The sequence below is a fragment of the Perca flavescens genome, chromosome 23 (assembly GCF_004354835.1).
Source record: "Perca flavescens isolate YP-PL-M2 chromosome 23, PFLA_1.0, whole genome shotgun sequence".
In the NCBI taxonomy this organism is placed as follows: Eukaryota; Metazoa; Chordata; class Actinopteri; order Perciformes; family Percidae; genus Perca; species Perca flavescens.
In genome coordinates this window covers 6,603,332-6,622,025 of record NC_041353.1, presented here as the reverse complement: position 1 = coordinate 6,622,025, position 18,694 = coordinate 6,603,332, and the positions used below count along the sequence as shown (strand labels likewise).

Below are 18,694 nucleotides of genomic sequence, written 5' to 3'. Positions count from 1 at the left end.
GCCAGGTCGATTCATCAGCCAATATTAGCAGTTTGCAGATATATCGGTATCAGGATATAAACATGGAATTAGACTGAATTCTGTACTCACTCCTGCAGCTCTGAGTGCCAGCGTTGCCGTAGTAACCCTGTTTGCAGTGCTGACACCCGTAGCCCTCGGTGTGGTACAGGCATTTGAGACAGGCGCCCGTCCGAGCGTCACAGGACCCCGGGTCGTGCATGTCGATGTTGCTGTTACACTGGCAGGGCATGCAGCGCCCACCGGGCACCAGAGGGTTCCCGAAGTAACCGGGAGCACACTCGTCACACCTGGCACCTGGATGAGGAGGAAGGAAACAGGAAGTCAGTTCATGTTCAGCGGGCTAATGAGAGGGGACCTCAAGTGATGTTTGGGTTTCTAACATGTGAAGACGTGATGTCATTGTGATGCTTTGAGCACTCAAAAAAACTGCTTACATAAAAACAAATCTGTTATTAATAATTACTGTATGTGTGTGTGTGTGTGTGTGTGTGTGTGTGTGTGTGTGTGTGTGTGTGTGTGTGTGCGTGTGCGTGTGCGTGTGTTTATATACCTTTGTAGCCAGGGCTGCACACACACACCAGCTGGTTACTATTAGCCACAAGGTAACAGCTGTCAGAAAACTGCCGTCCACTGCGCGGTCCATCGGGGCACATACAGGGGCGGCAGTGGCTACCTGAACCCAACTCTGGGTTGCCATGGTAACTGTCCAAACACCTGGAAGTAAAGAAAAGGGGGTAAAGTAGAAATATTTCCAGTTCACTTGACTCTTAGTCACTTTAATTTAACTTCCTGCCTAGCTTCTACCTCTCACAGTGGTGCCCAGTGGTAAAGTCTCTGCAGCCTTGACACTCTCCAGTCTGAGGGTGGCAGTACTCGCTGTGGCCGTTACACTGGCACGGTCTGCACTGGGGGAAGCCCCAGAAGCCGGGCAGGCAGTGGGAACACTGGCGCCCTGTGGCCCCAGGGACACACTCACACTGGCCTGTCGCCTCGTGGCAGAAGGCGCTGATCGCACCCCGAGGGTCACAGTCGCAAGCTGAGGGAGACATTTTAATCATTACACTTCTTCTTGTTACTGGGTTAAGATATTACGGGGGAATAGGGTAAGACTTCTTAACTAATAGACAGTACCATGACACTTCCCCAGTTGATTACTTACATTGGGATAATGTTTTTTTTGTATTTCTGAGGTTTTTATGTTTAAATTTGCAAATGAGGCATTGTCTTATTAAATAGAAAAGAAATCTGAACATTGCACAAAGCCAGGTTCAAAATTCTGAGAACAAACGGCCTTTATGTATTGCAAAATTGCATACGTTTGTATTAGAAAACACTATTTACAGACACAATATCTAATCAAATCCTCAGCATCCTATAAGCTTAGGGAATCTACAGACTCAAATAGAAAACGCAGTAAAATAATCACCTAAATGTGTATTTTGGTTGTTTTCTTTCCACTTGTCTAAAAGAAGACACGTCATGGAAACTCAAAATCTCACCATTGACCAGTGCATGAAGAAACGAAAACAATGTTTTTGCCTGCTGGGTCTGGCCTATGATAAGCAGCAAACCGTACAGTCACGCCAAACTTACGCCTGCAGCCGTTGGGGCTGAAGAGAAACGTAGCCGGGGCACAGTGGTCGCAGTTCCTGCCGACCACATTGGATCGACACCGGCACTGACCTCCACTGGGCTCACACACAGCGCTTAGTGAACCCTGAGGGTCACACTGGCATGCTGGGAGATAAGATGAGAGAAAGAAAGGTGGACATTTATGATAATGTTATGAGGAATATTACTTGACAATCATTAGTTGTAATGTAGCCTTAAATTATAGAAGGATAAACATATTTCAATTTTTTGAAATATGTTTATCAATATTTTCTCCAAAAAAGAAAATAACAAACTGTCTGCCACTGTACAAACACATTATATACACACAGATAAACTACGTACCCATGGCTCCTTTGTGGAGCAGAGCAGAGACGCTGAATATATAGTCGTTACAGATGTCGGTCAGGGGGCTTTTGACGACGCTCTGGCTACTCTCCAGACACCGGTAGCGCTGAAATGTATCCCACGCTCCGTCACCATCGATCCCGTGGAACATGTCCAGCTCCCTGACCCGGGGTATCAGCACCAACTATAAAGACAGGAGGAGGAGGAAGACGAGGCCAAGGGGAATGGAAACCATAAAAAAAAAGTTATTTCAGATGTTTAGGGAGCCAAATTAAAAGTCTGGTTCAGTTTTTTCATTTAATTTTGTATTCTGGGTCAATTTTTTGTTCCTGATTACAATGACAAAGAGTTTTGAATTTGCTTCAACTTTGATTCACGCCTCTGGTTGGCTTCTCTTCAGGAACCACAACTGAGCTTTAAGGGTGTAGTATTTTAAAGCCATTTGCCTTACCAAACTGACAGATAAAACAATTAATAATGTGTGCTTAAGTATCAGCATGGAGCCACCAATCTACAAGGTGTATATGGTGTCTATAGTCTGATCAATTAACAGGAAGGAAGATCAACAAGGACAAGGACTGTCCTTTAAGATAAGTTGGGGGTTTAGGAATGAAATTCAACGTACGGAGTCGATGAGTGTGTACGGGCTCTGGACGTCGCTGACTGACGAGTAGAGAGGCAGAGTGAGACGGATCGTGTAGTTCAGTCCTTGCTCGAAACACACCGGCCTCACCAGCAACACGTGTCTGAAACACAGCGGAGAGTCGGTGTGAGGAGTGAATGTCTCGCCAGAGAGACACAGTAGCGAAGTAAACTACAGTTTTCACCTGGATCCAGGTGGAAGAGAGATGGACTGCTCGTCTCCACTCTGGATGGAGTTGCCGCAGTGAGAGGAGTAGTTTGGAGGGTTGAAGATGGGACGCTGCACTCGGATGTTCACCTGCTCCCACTGGTCTGGCAGCTACAAACATATACAGACACATGCATTATTTTTTTCACTTAAAACTTTAATGAAATTACAAATTAAAACCACAAATATTCTGTGTTTGTAGCGTTGATCTTGATCTTATTATCCAGAAGTGTAGATACACATTAAACTTATAGTATTGACAGAAACCACAGTATGTTTATGTGTGTGTGTGTGTGTGTGTTTACCTGCGGCTCATAGCGAATAAGGATGTCATAGTCCATGGACTCTGGGATGTTGTTAATGGTGAACTCTAAGTAAGCTCCTTCTGGCACATTGACAAAACCCATACCGGTCCATGTCGGACTGCGATCCAGAGGGTAAGGCCTCGGTACCACCGTCACACCCTGACAGACAGAAAGAGATCAACAAAGCTGTAGTTTACACATTGGGGTAAATAGATGGGGCGGTACAATAAACACACTCACAGGTCCATGCTCGGCGTCCTCTGCCTCGTAGGTGTAGTGATCCAGAGCGATGAAGTAGAAGCCGGACTCGACTTGATCGCAGCGTCGTCCAAACATGCGCTCCCTGCACACACACTGTCCTGTGTGAGGCTCACAGCTGTAGAAGGAGAGATTTGGTATTATATGTATCTCAGTACCTTTATTTGTCTGTTTTTGTGCATTTAGGGGTGGCAATAGCTCAGTCCGTAGGGACTTGGGTTGGGAACAGAGGATCGCTGGTTCAACTCCCAGTACGGACCAAAGTACAGAGTGTGGATTGGTAGCTGGAGAGATGCCAGTTCACCTCCTGGGCACTGCCAGGTGCTCTTGAGCAAGGCACTGTACCCCCCAACCGCTCAGGGCGCTGCTGGTCCAGCACTGGCAGTCCACTCACTCTGACATCTCTCCATTTGTACATGAATAGGTCCTGAGCATGTCTGTGTGTATTTCAGGCCTGTGTGTAGTGATTTCTAACAAACAGAGTATAAATTGTAATTTCCCCATTTGGGATCAATAAACAGTATAATTATTGTGTTGAAATGAAACAAAATCCAACTCCTGTATCTGTACTCTTAGTACGTCCAACAATGAATATAAAACGACATTGCATGTTTTGAGCTCTAAACTTCAATAAGTAATTACTAAAAGAGATATCTAAACATACTTATTGTTTACAGCCCCACCCTGGTCGCAGTCACATGATCTGCAGCCATCCATGTCATTGGACAGACCCCAGTGCTGCGGCTACAGTGAAAAGAATGGAGAACAGACATTTTTTTCATACACACTGCACAAACACATGTATCGAGGTAAAAGTATCCAAACTGAGCTGTGTTTGCGCACCAGACACTGATCGCAGTTATGTCCGTTGACGAGGCGTTTGCAGAAGCACCTCCCTGTGTTTGAATCACAGGGGTTTCCTCCAGGCAGAGTTCCCAGCGGGTTACAGGTACAAGCTGCCAAAACACACACCAAACAATGAAGCAACAGATCCAACTATGTCACTCTGTTTGACTGACTAGCTTATCCACACTGGGGATGTTTGTGTCAGTTTTAATTTGAAGTTCTCTAAAAACAAAAAAATCCATTAATTCAACTAATAATAATGAAAATTAAGGTATTGTTAATATGATTTAAGGAGGATAATTAATGGCTTTATATATATATATATATATATATATATATATATATATATATATATATATATATATATATATATATATATATATATAAATTAACAAATTTAAGTAGGCTACAATTAAAAGGGTACATGACATTTCCATTTGTTTTTCCACTTGGGGTTTAACCCTTTACAACCTCCTTAAACCTTGCCTGTAATCCATTAAAAATACCTTTTTATATATATATATATATATATATATATATATATATAAGGTATTTTTAATATATACATATTTAAGGTATTTTTTAAATACCTTATATATAAGGTATTTTTAATGGATTACAGGCAAGGTTTAAGGAGGTTGTAAAGGGTTAAACCCCAAGTGGAAAACAAATGGAAATGTCATGTACCCTTTTAATTGTAGCCTACTTAAATTTGTTAATTTACAGCTTTTCTAATTAAGGTGTTTTTAAGGGGTTCGATTATTTTAGAAATTAAGGGAGCTCTGGCTACCGTAATTTTTTTACAGGGGTAAATTAAGGAGTTATACTTCAAGGCATTCACACAGAGAGCTAGAATAAATATGGCAGCAAAATGTGAATAACTACTTTGAGATATTTAACAGACAATACAAAGAAAACTTGGGGCGTAATAAGGGCCTAAACTGAATTATAACTAATTGTGACTTACAGAGGCAGCCGTGAGGCCCCTGTCCCAGTCCGTGGTGTCCCTGTCTGCAGTGGTCGCAGCGCTCGCCCTCCACATTGGCTTTGCAGCGACACTGGCCTGAGATCATCCCGGCGGCCACATCGGTGTGCGAGTCACACAGTCCGCCCTGCAGAGACCCGGAGGGGTCACAGTTACACGCTGTGGAGACATGGAAAATGACATTAGCGAGACTGCGTGGACACACGAATGCTTATCAGTCCAACATCTTATGGTCATGTGAAAAAAGATTAACATATTTCACAATGGACAGACATAGTGAGGGAAATCTGCCCAGTAGATTATGATATTTGTTGTGTTAAAGTGGAAAACACTTTAGAAAAAGATGGAGCCTCAACAAAATTCTCTCGGGATCACAAATATACACAACCGATTTTGGTCAGTAAATGTTGAAATATCTTGCTCTGTAGCTAACTGATGGATGATGAATGGATTAACTTTCATTTTGTTAAAAAATAAAGATTCAAAATGACTCATTAGCTCATTTTGTGGTAACATTACATCACTGGTAAGCTATTTGTCAGTGGACAAGATAGTGAAGCGCAAAGAGCTGCAAAAGCAGCGTGTAATTAAAAGTCTAGTAAAGAGGAAAAGAGAGGGGGAGGCTGTATTTCACTTTACTGCACTATTTCCACTTGTACCCAGTACTCAGCAGGTAATTACGATCATGATGTAACAACAGCTACTTTCTGCTTTTCACTTCAAAGGATGCAGCTCCAGATGGTGCTGAAAGAAACATGTCCTGGAGGAGGACACCGACATTTCAACAGACTGTCCATGTAATGAGTAGTGTGGACCATAAAGAGGAACACCGCAGTGGAGAACACTCAGAGAGGTAACGTAGAGGTGACTTACGCTCACAGACGTTGGGGTCCCTCAGGTCTCGGTTTGGGTGCTGGAAGTAGAAGGGTGCACACTGCTCGCACTGTCGGCCCACCGTGTTGTATTGACAGTCGTCGCACACGCCTCCGCTAATGTTGCCGGTCGTCATGTACACGGCCAGGTCGAAGTGACACGATGTGGAGTGATGGTTACACTCGCACTCTGAGAAAGAAAGTGAGATTTGCTGCTGGTCTTTCTTTAGGAAATGTGCATTTTATTTCATGTTCAAGCACAGTATAATGCAAGGCAGTTTTTTTATACAGCACAGTACAACAACAAGGCAATTGCTTTATAAGAAAACATTTAGGACAAGACATTTAGGACATTTAAATACAACTGAAAACTGTCATTAAAGAGCCAAGAGAATAGAAAATTAAAAAGAATCTAAAATAAGTAAAATGTACAGACTTTACTCTTGTATTTTGCATTGCTTGTGAGTATTTATTTGTTATCTTTTTGTTTCAGTTATGTGTTATACACTATAAGGCTACAACTATCAAAAATGCCAGTCCAATAACCAAATATGTTTAATTCACTTTCAGATATAAAAGAGGAAAACAGCAAATCAAATTAAATAGTTGCAGATCGACTAATCGATAAATCATTAATTGCAGCTCTAGCATCATGTCTGTAAAGCGCTTTTTCTTAAAGTTTTGTAAGTGAAGGACCTTAAAGGAACAGTTTGTCATTTTGGAAAATACCTTTATTTTCTTTCTTCTTAAGAGAGGATTGATACCACTTTCATAAAAATGAAGCTAACCACCACCAGCAGCGGGTTAGCTTAGCTTAGCCTGAAGACTGGAAGCAGGGAAGGGGGAAACAGCTCGCGTAGTTTGGTTAAGCACAAATTGTCGTTTTCACACTTCATTTTTATACAGATTAAACAAATTAGATGTAGTGTGAGAGTGGTGTCAATCTTCTCTTAAAACTTTATAAGCGTATTATCGAAAATGTGAACAAGCACAGAGCAAAAGACAGAAAAACAGAAAGAGAAGTCAGCTCTGTGTGTTTCTGTTTGTGTTCTTACTCTTGCAGGCGTGGGTGTTTTGTCCCTCTGCAGGTCTCCAAGGCAGATCATGGTAAAAGTCTTGACAGCGCTCACAGTTTAATCCCTCTGTGTTGTGATTGCATGCACAGCGGCCATGGACCTGCACACACACCAAATCAATTTACACCATTTGTAATACCAGAGTTATGTTGAATTTGGTTTCAAGCTTCATAACATAACTGGATCTTGTATTTCCTTTCAAGGTTTTAGTATCGATTAGCAAGATACAAAACATTCAGGCAGTTTTGGACACGGAAGTTCATTCTAGACCTTGCGAACACACAATCTCTCCTCAAGATCCAGCTTTGAAGCGCCTTTTGCAGTTAAAGACCATTAGATGTGTTTGATGTACCATGCCCTCAGCATCAAACGTTGCACCATCCATGGGGGCGCACTCCGAGGCGTGACCGTAGCAGAAGCAGTTGCCGCGGACGACCATGTCATAGAGGGAGTAATAGTACTTCTCTATCACGTCGTCGCGGGAGTCGAGCAGGTTGTCGCCCAACGTGTGGAGCTTGGTGAACTTCACCCGGAGATTAGTGATCTTCAGCATGTCTGCACACGCACACACGCACACACACACACACACACAGGAAATTAAGAGTGTTCGGTATATTACAAGTTTTTAGAGCTTTATTTATACATTTTTCAAGTTTCTTGCCGAGTTTCAGACTTCAAATAGCCTGCCATTGTTCCTCACACACCCACAGCATTCACCACATACTTAACATGAGGCCTCTGCATGTGTGTGTGTGAGTGTGTCTCAGTCTGGTGATGAGTGTACGAAGGCCCAGTTACTCCCACATGTGAAATTCCATGCAGCGCTCTTCCCGTCTGACCCTTGAAACTCTGCACCGGGTAGCTGTTACCTGGACTACAGACGACTAAAAGATACTACAATGTTGTGTGTTCACTGGATCGTTCTCTTTGTCTTTCCTTTGGCCCCTCACCAGAGAGGTCAGAGGTCAGGCTCGGGTAAAATTAATGTGCTCGGTATACTCTTTTGTCTACCAATGTCTGTTCTATCTTGATTATTTAGTCACATTGTATCTTACAGGTCCATAATATCCATATATTTCCAGTACGTCTACTAAAAATAAATTATTTTCTACAGATAAAAGGGATAATAGAGATAGTTTGCAATTAATCGATCTCAGCTAATTGCTCTCTAGAGCCGAGTTTCCACCCAAAGTTCCTGGGGGCACGCAGCTTACTCTGTATCCTCAGGCTGTAGGGGTCCTCAATCTTAAAGACGGGGTCCAGCGCCCGAAATATCACCTATAAGACAAAAAAGACCAAAAAGAGAAAACCAGGGGAAAGTTTGTATTGAAAGTGACTTTAGTGAGAGACACGTTTTTTTATATATGTATATCCTACAATCTAATCGAGACACAATTAAAAATGTAAATAAAGGGTAAAACTCACTTCTCCCTCTGTGGATGGTTCGATGTCTGAGTAATGGGAGTCGCAGACAACCTCGTCCACTTTGACCATCGGCCTGGAGGGCACGCCGGGGAAGGATGACTCGCAGTCGTAGGCAAAGTAACGATAAACCTGCCACGTTTTCCCAAAGTCCATGGACCGCTCGATCAACATGGCAGCAGGCCGAAACGTCTGTCAACAGAGACGGAGGGGAAAATCACTAAATATAAATCATCATATTGATTTTCTGCATCTTCTTCTAATCACAGATGTCAGGATGGTTGTGTATGTGTGAATGATCAGGAAAACCAAACTGTAGTGGTAGTGCATTTTCAACTATTAGTGTGAAAGGAAAGCTAATCTGCTCTCTTGCCCTCAGATGTCAATTTCCTTTCCTTTAATTCCCACTGGAAACCAAATATCGTTGAGGCTTTTTCAAGTCATTAACATCCAGTTTTATCTCAACTAATTACTTGGGACTTTGCATTCATCATTTTACATGCACATTTCGGTGTAAATGATCAGGAAAAAAACAAACTACATTAAACTCTTTCTGATAAAATAGAAGTTTTGGGATCTTTTTATGTTATAAAGTACATTTCCTGCCATTTTTCATCTAGATGTACTGTAGAAAATTTTCATTTGGATACAATTCTTCGTTATTATTATTTAGTTACTGTTTATAAGTATTGTATGTCTTTGCTTTTTGTCTTAAATGCTCTAAACTTCTGTCTGTCTGTCTATAATAAACATAACTTGAACATAAATTAATGATATTCCTGAAAGGGTGGAGGCTGTTAGACATGTTGATCTTTTCTGCCATCTAATCCCATAACAGGATGGGACAGGATACACATGGAAAATGTGTCTTTGAGTGTGTGTTTTGAATGTAATGTAGAGTTACAGAGACAAATCCAGCTGGCCACCATCATGGCCAACCATGAGAGCAGCCTCAGACTCATCCTCTCCCTCCTTCTTCTTTTCCCACCGTTCTCCAGAGACCAGAACGATTTTCCACATTCCTCCACCACAGCTGTCTGACGCTGTGTTTATCTCCGTGGGTACGGGAGTGTATGATATATGTGTGTGTGTGTGTGTGTGTGTGTGTGTGTGTGTGTGTGTGTGTGTGTGTGTGTGTGTGTGTGTGTGTGTGTGTGAGAGAGAAACAGAGAGAACAGGCACCCTGAAGGTCATGATAAGGTGTGTGAAGTGAAACTCGGCCTCCAGGTCCAGCTGGATGGTCACATTCTCCACACCTGCAGGTGACAGGAAACACACAGGAAATGAACAATTAAATCTCTTTCTCGACAGATTCCCATTCATAAAACAACTCAATCATAGGAACTGTCAACACACCCCAGACACATTTTTGCAGACACTTCAACATGAGTGATTTAAATATTTACAGATTCTTTCTGCACATGTTTATGCACCTGAGGCTTTTGAGCATTCCCATACGAATCTAATCAACCTAAAGCTCCGGTTCTGGATTGTTTTGCACCAGCTCTTCTTAAATTCTTTACAATGTTCATGTGTAAATGTGGTTTTAACTTTTACTACGTTGGTTTGCAACATTAAAACGCAAGGACATGTCTTAGTAATGTGTTAATTGGTTTGTAGCACTGTCCAATCAACAGCAATCAACCGTGTGACTAAGAAGTCATTTTAGCAGAGCTAGTAACATAACTTCTAAAGTAACAGTTTTAGGAGGCCAAACAATACATAAAACGTAACTGATGACACTTTGTGAATGTAGGTATCACTCTGCTTTGCTTTGACCAAATACCTGCAAAACTAATGACATTCCCATCAGCCTCTGTGCGTTTAGTGCAAAAGTTAGCATGCGAATGTGCAAAACATTATACCTGCCAACATTTAGCTGAAAGCACCGTTCCTCACAGCATGGGTGTAGTCTTTATTTTTGTTTTTATATAAATAACTGGAGGGATATATTTAATTAAGATCATTAATCTGACTGTCATTAATCTAATCATGTTTTTCTAGTGTAATATTTTGTGGTTTTTTTGTGTGAAATGTAATTGAAAGTTTTCCCAGTTTACATCATTCTTAAACTGCATTTTATTTAAGTGTCTGGTAAGATATGTTGACCACATCCTGTTACCCCTTTTAAGGCTACTATATCTAGTAACACCTAAAGTCTACGTAAGAAATAGTTAGTGTGGTGCAACTTGTTTTAATTTAGTGATGTGTAGTTATTCAAACACAAATGAACTAAGAGTCACTCCAAAGGCCTTATCTCCCAATGTTAATGAAATTGAAAAATAATTAGTGTAATGTAATAGGTTCTTCCTTGGCCCATGCTACACCCTTCCACTAAGTATCATGAAAATCGGGCCAGAGGTTTTTCCATACTCCTGCTGAATGACAGACAGACAAACAAACCAAACCGAAAACATGACCTCATTGGGGAAGGTAAAACTTAGCTAAGTTTAAACTTAACAGCTGGTTCAAATGGCTCAGAAAGCCAAGACGGAGCTGGAGGATTAGGAAATCCCAAGCAAACCCATTGTGTGTCTGCAGCTTCCTGCTGTTTCAAAGACATCTGCACTGCTGGCTGCTGCTCCCTCCATGACTCAGACCTCCGACAGATTCCCACCACTCAGAGAGGAAACAGTGTGCAGCATGAATGTGGGAGTAAAGAGGCAAGGTTTGTTTTAGTCTCTATGGGAACTTACTTACTATAGTGTGATTTCTTTCAGGGCTCAAATTATAAGGATGTGATGATTATTTGATTGCCCAGAGTAACTAGTGTGCTGTCGATCACAGCCTGCCTCTTCGGTTTCAGCAATGGAACTCTAAAACCATCAGATTGACTGAATTTGTTGTCATATCTTTAAAACATTTAGTTATTCCCTCGCACACAATTGTACCTGATGCTGTTGTTTCTGCTTAGTCAATTAAATCTGTTAGATTAATTAGTTGGTTTACATCTAAATATTGCCTGTATGCTTTTTGTTAGTTAGAATAATATTGAGGTTTGGACTGTTGGTCGGACAAAAGACATTTGAAGTGTCAATAATTGTAATTAGGGGCATTTCTCAATATTTTCTTACATATTATAAAACCAAACATTAAACAAATTGATCAAGAAAAAAAATCAGCAGAATAATAAATAATGCAGTTTTTTACAAAATAGATACAAATTATCTCCACCTTGACCAACTACAAGAATAAAATGCTGCTAATCGTAGCTATGTGCATTCACAGAGGCCATTTTTATGTTTATATTTATTTTATTTTTATTTTTAAGTACTTTTACTTTTGATACTTCAAGAACATTTTCCTGATTATACTTACATTAGGTAACATTTTAAATGCAGGACATTTTTTGTATTTTTTTACAATGTGGTGAAAGTACTTTTATTTAAGTAAAGTATCTGAATACTTCCTCCACCTCTGTTTCTCGTTCTCCCTGTGGAGCTCTCTGAAGCACCGCTGTCTCATTACACTCTTCCTGTTGCTCTCAACTTTAAACATCTGTCTGGGTCCAAGTGATGACACACATCTGTTTCTTATCCGCACACCTGTTCTCCTCAGCACACCTGTAAGCCCCGCCCCCATGGCCCTGCTGTGATTGGCTGCAGTGAGAAGCTCTGTGATCTCCTGTCTAGTCATTACAGTTCCCATGAGAACAGCCTCAGTCAGAGCTCACACGCTGCATGTATACTGCTGTGCGTTCATTTCAAACCAGGAGTTCTGTCTCTTTCATTCAACAACAAACACACTTTTTTTCCTCCCATGTGTTTTCTGTCTCTCACCGTTCTCCGACTGCCACCAGGTCTTGAGGCGGTTGTGGGCGAAGGTGGTGACCAGGTTCTCGATGGCGTGGCTGCCTTGGTTGTTGTCCTCGTTGAACGGCTTCCTGGAGTCGCACACAAAACATTTCTTCTCGTCCTGACACAGAGAGTGGTAAAGAGTTAAATATGCTGATAGTTTTGCATTTTATTCACCCAACACAAAGGTGAATGATAGTATCTCCGTTACTCTGGTTAATCCATGAAAGATATAAACAGTTTTTATAGTGACTTCTTTGATAGAAAGTAGTTCCAAAGAAAAACTTTAAAAGATTAAGGACAAAAACATTTTTCAGGTTCTTACTTACATACAAACACATAATTATTTCTCATACTGTCTGTGTGAAACGCCTGTCTCTTCAAGCCCACCTCCCAAAAAAAAGTTAGCTCAGACTGCTCTGATTGGCTCGCGAGAAAAATATGGCGCACCTTTGCAAAGGTAGTTCTCAAGCCTTGGATGGGGGTAATATTCCAGTCCTAGACTGTATAATATTAATGGACAAAGCATTCGGTTTGGCAAAGTGCTGCAAATGCAGAAGTGCCTTAAAGCTGTATTCTATCTGAATTCCAGCAGGGGGCGACACGTGCGGTTACAAAAGTAGGTCGGTTTCTGTAGAAGTCTATGAGAAAGTGACCCACTTCTTACTTGATTTATTACCTCAGTGAATATTTTTATAATGAGTTTATGGTCTCAATCGCTAGTTTTAAGTCTTGATTTTAAAATCGGCGATAAAGCAGGGGGTGTTTTAGGGCATGGCTATGATGTGATTGCCAGTGAAAGTGTGTAACGTAACATAGAGGGTAAGGGCTCCTCCCTCACTCCTCCCTCTCGTCTAAAATCGTCACATCCGCAACCAGGATGGCTGCGCCCGTAACGGCAAACTCGACGACTCATAGCAGATCTCCACAAACCAATGGGTGACGTCACACATGCTCTGTCCATTAATATTATACAGTCTATGATTCCAATGAGCCTGCATGTGATGGCAATAGTTGCAGTCATTTTCTGTTGATCCACTTATTGATTAATTAACTGATTGCTTTAGCTCTAAACTGTAAAGTTTGATGGTAGGGTTTTTAATGATTTGGTTCCTGGTTGAAGTTGGCCAATTAGTTTCAATTAAGGAAATCTTAAATCAACAGCAAACAATAAATGAATAAAATGTTATACAGTGTGTTTTCAGCTTTGCCACAGTTTGGGTAAGATGATGCACCTGAGCATCCCAGTTTGGTATGGAAGAACTTGACTGGCCTGCACCAAGCCCTGACTTCGACCCTATCCAGCACCTTTTGGGATTAACGGTGAGTCAGGCCTAACATCTCTTCCTAACATACAGCATGCAAGTGTACTGTGGCAGATGGACTACGAGCGATTGCACACCGTGAGGGGGGGGAGATGAGATATTTTTCGTTTCGATATTTAGCCAACACTACTCTTTTATTTGTCAACTACAGAGAGAGGGTCACAGTAGCCTAATTGAAAGAGTGAAGGTAGACACCTCTAAACATATGTGCGCCTGCTCTAACCACTGATTCAACCTGGCCACAGGTACGTCACTTTTTGTCAGCCTTGTTTCTACATAGTTGTAGGGCAGTTTCAGTGTTGATTTTGTCAACTTCAGTGTCCGACCTGACTAATGTGGCTAAATGGGATTTCTGCAGCCAGGTTCCGGAATCTTGTGAAATGATTTTCCCTGAAGGAGTGGAGGCTATTACAGCATCAAAATAAAACCTGCGGTTTTAGATTCAGTATTCAAAAATCACATCTGTGTGTAACTTTGAGGTGTCCACATACTTTTGGCCATTTTGGTATTATGTGTGATGAAGGCGAGACCCACTAAAAGTGAATTTCAATTAAGGATGTACAGTAAATATCATGTTCACTGCATTTGTCAACAGCACACCATGGTTTGGCATGGACACAGGCTATACTCACACACACACACACACACACACACACACACACACACACACACACACACACACACACACATACCGTTAAATCCCACAATACTGCAACGTGTGAATAAACAAGACAAGTTTCTCAATTTCACCAAGCCCCTGCCAAATGTCTGTGTGGAAATGTGAGCGGAGTCTCTCTAAGTGGCCTCACTTAACACTGTTTGGTGGAAAAATGTCTTCTACTTGAGGCTCACTTCCTCCCTCCTCCCTTACGCATCATCTCATTCTTGAGGACTGTGCTCATCCTCAGGAAGCTCAGAAAAGGCCCCACAGTGTGTCATTTCATAAGGACACCATTCATACAGCCAACTCGCCATAGGGTGTTTGATAAAAGGAGAATATCCCCCTACCTCGCACCCCCCCCCCCCGGTTAATATGCACACAGGGAAGGGATTGTGAGCCACACAGCGCTTTTATTGTGAAGAGGAATGTCTGAACTCCCACTCGACAAGACAGCAAGCAGATAGTGTAGATCTGCATTCTCCCACACATAATGTAGAGCTGAAGCTATTAGCCAATTAACTGATTAGTTGATCGATTTGGATAATCAGTTAACAGTTTGAGTCATTTTTTTAAGGGAAAAAATACCAAACATTGGCTTTTCAAATGTGAGAATTTGCTGCTTTTCTTCATCTTATTGGACAGTAAACTAAATATATTTTGGGGTTTGGGCTGTTGATTAAACAAACAAACAATTTCAAGACATTGCCTTAGGTTTTGGGAATTTATGATGGGCATATTTCTCTATGTTTGTGACATTTTAAACACAATGACAAAAAAAACAGAGAGTTGATCTCTAGTTTTATTATCACTAAAGTTACAAAAACACAAAACAAGCTGGTGTACAGGGTTGAATCCTATTTTTTTCATCATAATCATACCAATGTAGATTTATTGGACACTTAAATATGAGGGAGTCATGGGTGACTTCAACCGGCCCTCTTTCTTTTGCAAGAAGTCACGGAGAATAAGCAATAAGTCAGGGTCATGAAAATGCCATACTGTACAAGGCCGGCAGTGTTGATACATTTTAAATCAACTTCTGTAAAGAATCAGACTGACTTTATTGCCAACAAAGTGGCAAATTACAGTAAAAGACAATAAATCATTACTAATTACCTAATTTGTTTAATCAAAGCCAATGTATAGCCTGATCTATTCATTTTAAAATAAAGTTGCAGTAATGATCATGCTGCCGTTGTTCTTGGCAACAGGACGTCTGTACTGCTGGATTATGCATTGTTATGACTCCAATCTGGCTGATATTGTTAACATACAGTGTATATGACAATTAAAGGAAGATATATAGACATACATTTAAACGTATAAAGGCAAACATCTATCTCTTATTATACAGGACAGCAGAAATATCTATATAAAGTTCAGCTTGTCACTATATATACTACAATATGTACAGGATTGTGGTATAAAGTGCAAAAATGTTTTTCTATATGCAAATGTGTTTTTATGTGCATAAAATGAGAGTAAATGTACAGTCTGCTTTGACTGACAGTGAATGCTATTGCATATTTTAGACGTCTTATGACTGATTGAAACATAATTGAAGTTTTTATGTCAGCTGGAATCACATGCAGCTGTTTTCTACTTGTTATTCTGATCACTTTAGAGTCTTTCTCTGCCTTAATATGACATGGAGGATTGTTATCCAAATCTTTATCATTCTACGAATGTGGTCAAAATAATACATGCACTCATTTATTCTCTTTGTTTTGATTTATAACTTTATAAACGGCCTTGTACAGATATATATATATATATCAAGTTTGCATTCTTGCTTGCACTCTACAGTCACAACAGAGACAAAAGCTAAAACCAAATAACATTCGGAGCTGAAGAAACTTTCTCACTCTGTGTAGTTTCAAAGTAACTACTGTATTAAACAACAGTATCAAGTTCAAGGACACTACAGAGCTCATTCTTTTCCTTGCAGATAAACCTATAAAGCAGGAATGACAAATCATATGTTTATACCTCTTCAGCAGAGTCCAAGATTAGAATTTCTTCCCACCAGAAGTCATTCATCAGGGTGTTAAAAACGCATTAATCAAACTTCCCAAATGTGTATTTTGTTCTACAATCTACATTCGGCAGAGAAAAAGCAACAGCTCAGCCATGAGGCCCTGGGTTACTTTACTGCTCACGCAAGCTCAGAGTTTATTTTCCCAGCAGCCCCCCTTTTTCTTACCTCCAGATGTCCGACGATGCAGAAGCGCTCCGGCCGCTTGAGGCCGCAGGTGGAGGAGGCGCTGAGCCTGTGCGCTCGGCCGATCAGCAGGTCACCTGTGGCGGGGTAGCAGCTGCCTTTGGTGCAAACATCCCCGAGCTCTGGCATCAGCGCCCCGACGGGCCACCACAGGGCTGCACGGAGGAAAACAGCGGTCAGTCAAAGTCCTGAAGCCATGATTAAAAAAAAAACACTGGGAATGCTGTCACAAATCAGCGCATCTTGTCATATTTTGCTTTCAATTATAAAACTCAGGAGCAGTTCATTTACATTTAAAACCACATGGATTGTCTCTGATACAACAATTGAGTAGGCCCTAAGCAAAAATGTTTTCCTGCAGCAGTTTCACGTTTTCTCATCTTTAAATACGCCATCATTTCTGGTGAAAACAAATTAATAATGGTTTACACATGGATCTCATTACATGTGTTGATGCTGCAGGCGTGGGAACAAACTTTTTTGGCAGCTACAGCAGAATAAATTCCACCCAGCCGTCCTGACATCACCTCAGAAAGGTTTGACATTTAAAAAAAAAAAAAAACTTGAACAATGAAAACTTAACTCACCCAAAGCTGTTACAAAGTGGATTATGAGTGACATTTCCAAGTGAGGAACATTGACGGTACGTCTGGTCGATGATGTTGATGCGTCCTGCAGCTGAGAGAGACAGTGTCAGTATGAAGAGTGAAGTTGGAGGCAGTGGGAGTTTTCATGTAGAAGTCCGTAAGTAGGGCTATGGTGTGTGGAAAGTGCCATACTAAGGACTACAGAGGGTATGAAATGTGGATAGTGCCACAGAAGACCAGTGTAACATTTATAGATGAGCAGTTGTGGGAAATGTAGATCTTTTACTTAAGTAAAAGTAGCAATTCCACAGTGTAGAAATAGTCTGTTACAAGTAAAAGTCATACATTCAAAATGTTACTTAATTACAAAGGTATTAGCTTACAATGTATGTAATATATTATAATATATACTTACAATACCAAAAGTACAAGTACTCATTATGCAGATTGGCCCATTTCAGAATAATGTACATCATATAATTGGATTATAAGTATTGATGCTTTTATGTTTTCATCACATTAATGGTAACGGTGGAGTAATTTTAATTACTTTATATACTGCTAAATATACATTAAAAAAATATAACAATATATACTGCTGGGTAGTTTGTTAATTCCCTCCCGGATATAAATAAAGTGTTATCTTCATCTATACTATCACATCCTCATTTATTTTGTTGATTATATTTTGTGTTATTAATAATTAATTCAGAGACAAAGACAGCTGCCATCTAAACAGAATTTGAACCGCATATACAGACTTCTTTAAGGATACATTTTTGGGTCGCTGCAAATCTGTTTCAAATTGGCTCAAATAAATTCAAATGCCTCGATTTAAATCTGACACACGTGACAACACTAACACCTTGTGTTCTTAATGAGGAACTACAGCTTCAAACGCTACAACTCTGACACTGCTGTTGAGTCATGTTTTCACATCCTGTTTGTTTAAATGGTCTTATTCTTTACCTCCATCTTTCACAATAGCATATACTGTACAAATCTAGCTCCCATCTGTGTAATGTGTCTCTCTGCTGGCTGCTGTAATCACACAATGTGTCAGTGTTGAGCTGGAAATGGATCAGACAAAGATGCTGCCTCACTGCAACTTATAAAACAGTTTTACCTCTCAGAACCCTGACGTTTATTTCCCTTAAAAAAACGTGTAAATCTGGAGTCATCTATGCATAAAGGTAAACCTGTTGGTAGAACATTACACACTATACACTGCTAAAGTGGTAGCTCCAGAAAACATCCCAGAGGCCAGTCAAATGTCTAAAAACTAAATTACAGCTTACACATAGTCAGAGAAACGTAGAATTGTCATTCTTTTAAATCTTTCTAAATAAAACCACTGAACAAACAGCAGAGGTTTTTATAGAAACGCTGCACATTAAAACTTGAGTGCTTGAGTAACTTTCACTTCCTGCTGGAAATGCTGAAAATTATTAAATGTTCTGAGAGTCACTTTGCTTAGCCCTGTAATTAAGGTGAGCGTAGCAGAGTCCATGT

General features: G+C 40.6%; 1 protein-coding gene across 1 annotated transcript in view; it reads right to left on the bottom strand.

Annotated features, from left to right (window-relative positions):
* The window catches only part of lamb1b (laminin, beta 1b), a 28,392-nt gene extending 11,108 nt beyond the window's left edge, over positions 1 to 17,284 (bottom strand). Inside the window, exons 1-21 of the mRNA XM_028570349.1 lie at positions 17,183 to 17,284; positions 16,578 to 16,750; positions 12,374 to 12,509; positions 9,777 to 9,850; positions 8,598 to 8,786; positions 8,387 to 8,450; positions 7,525 to 7,727; positions 7,152 to 7,272; positions 6,098 to 6,286; positions 5,207 to 5,383; positions 4,237 to 4,349; positions 4,058 to 4,137; positions 3,376 to 3,511; positions 3,136 to 3,294; positions 2,808 to 2,941; positions 2,606 to 2,726; positions 1,978 to 2,164; positions 1,615 to 1,758; positions 826 to 1,057; positions 572 to 735; positions 91 to 315 (exon numbers count right to left, since the gene is read on the bottom strand). Coding sequence (XP_028426150.1) covers positions 91 to 315; positions 572 to 735; positions 826 to 1,057; positions 1,615 to 1,758; positions 1,978 to 2,164; positions 2,606 to 2,726; positions 2,808 to 2,941; positions 3,136 to 3,294; positions 3,376 to 3,511; positions 4,058 to 4,137; positions 4,237 to 4,349; positions 5,207 to 5,383; positions 6,098 to 6,286; positions 7,152 to 7,272; positions 7,525 to 7,727; positions 8,387 to 8,450; positions 8,598 to 8,786; positions 9,777 to 9,850; positions 12,374 to 12,509; positions 16,578 to 16,750; positions 17,183 to 17,216 — 3,055 coding nt within the window. The 5' untranslated portion in view covers positions 17,217 to 17,284. The remainder of the gene's footprint in view (positions 1 to 90; positions 316 to 571; positions 736 to 825; positions 1,058 to 1,614; positions 1,759 to 1,977; positions 2,165 to 2,605; positions 2,727 to 2,807; positions 2,942 to 3,135; positions 3,295 to 3,375; positions 3,512 to 4,057; positions 4,138 to 4,236; positions 4,350 to 5,206; positions 5,384 to 6,097; positions 6,287 to 7,151; positions 7,273 to 7,524; positions 7,728 to 8,386; positions 8,451 to 8,597; positions 8,787 to 9,776; positions 9,851 to 12,373; positions 12,510 to 16,577; positions 16,751 to 17,182) is intronic.
* Positions 17,285 to 18,694: the final 1,410 nt, after the last annotated feature.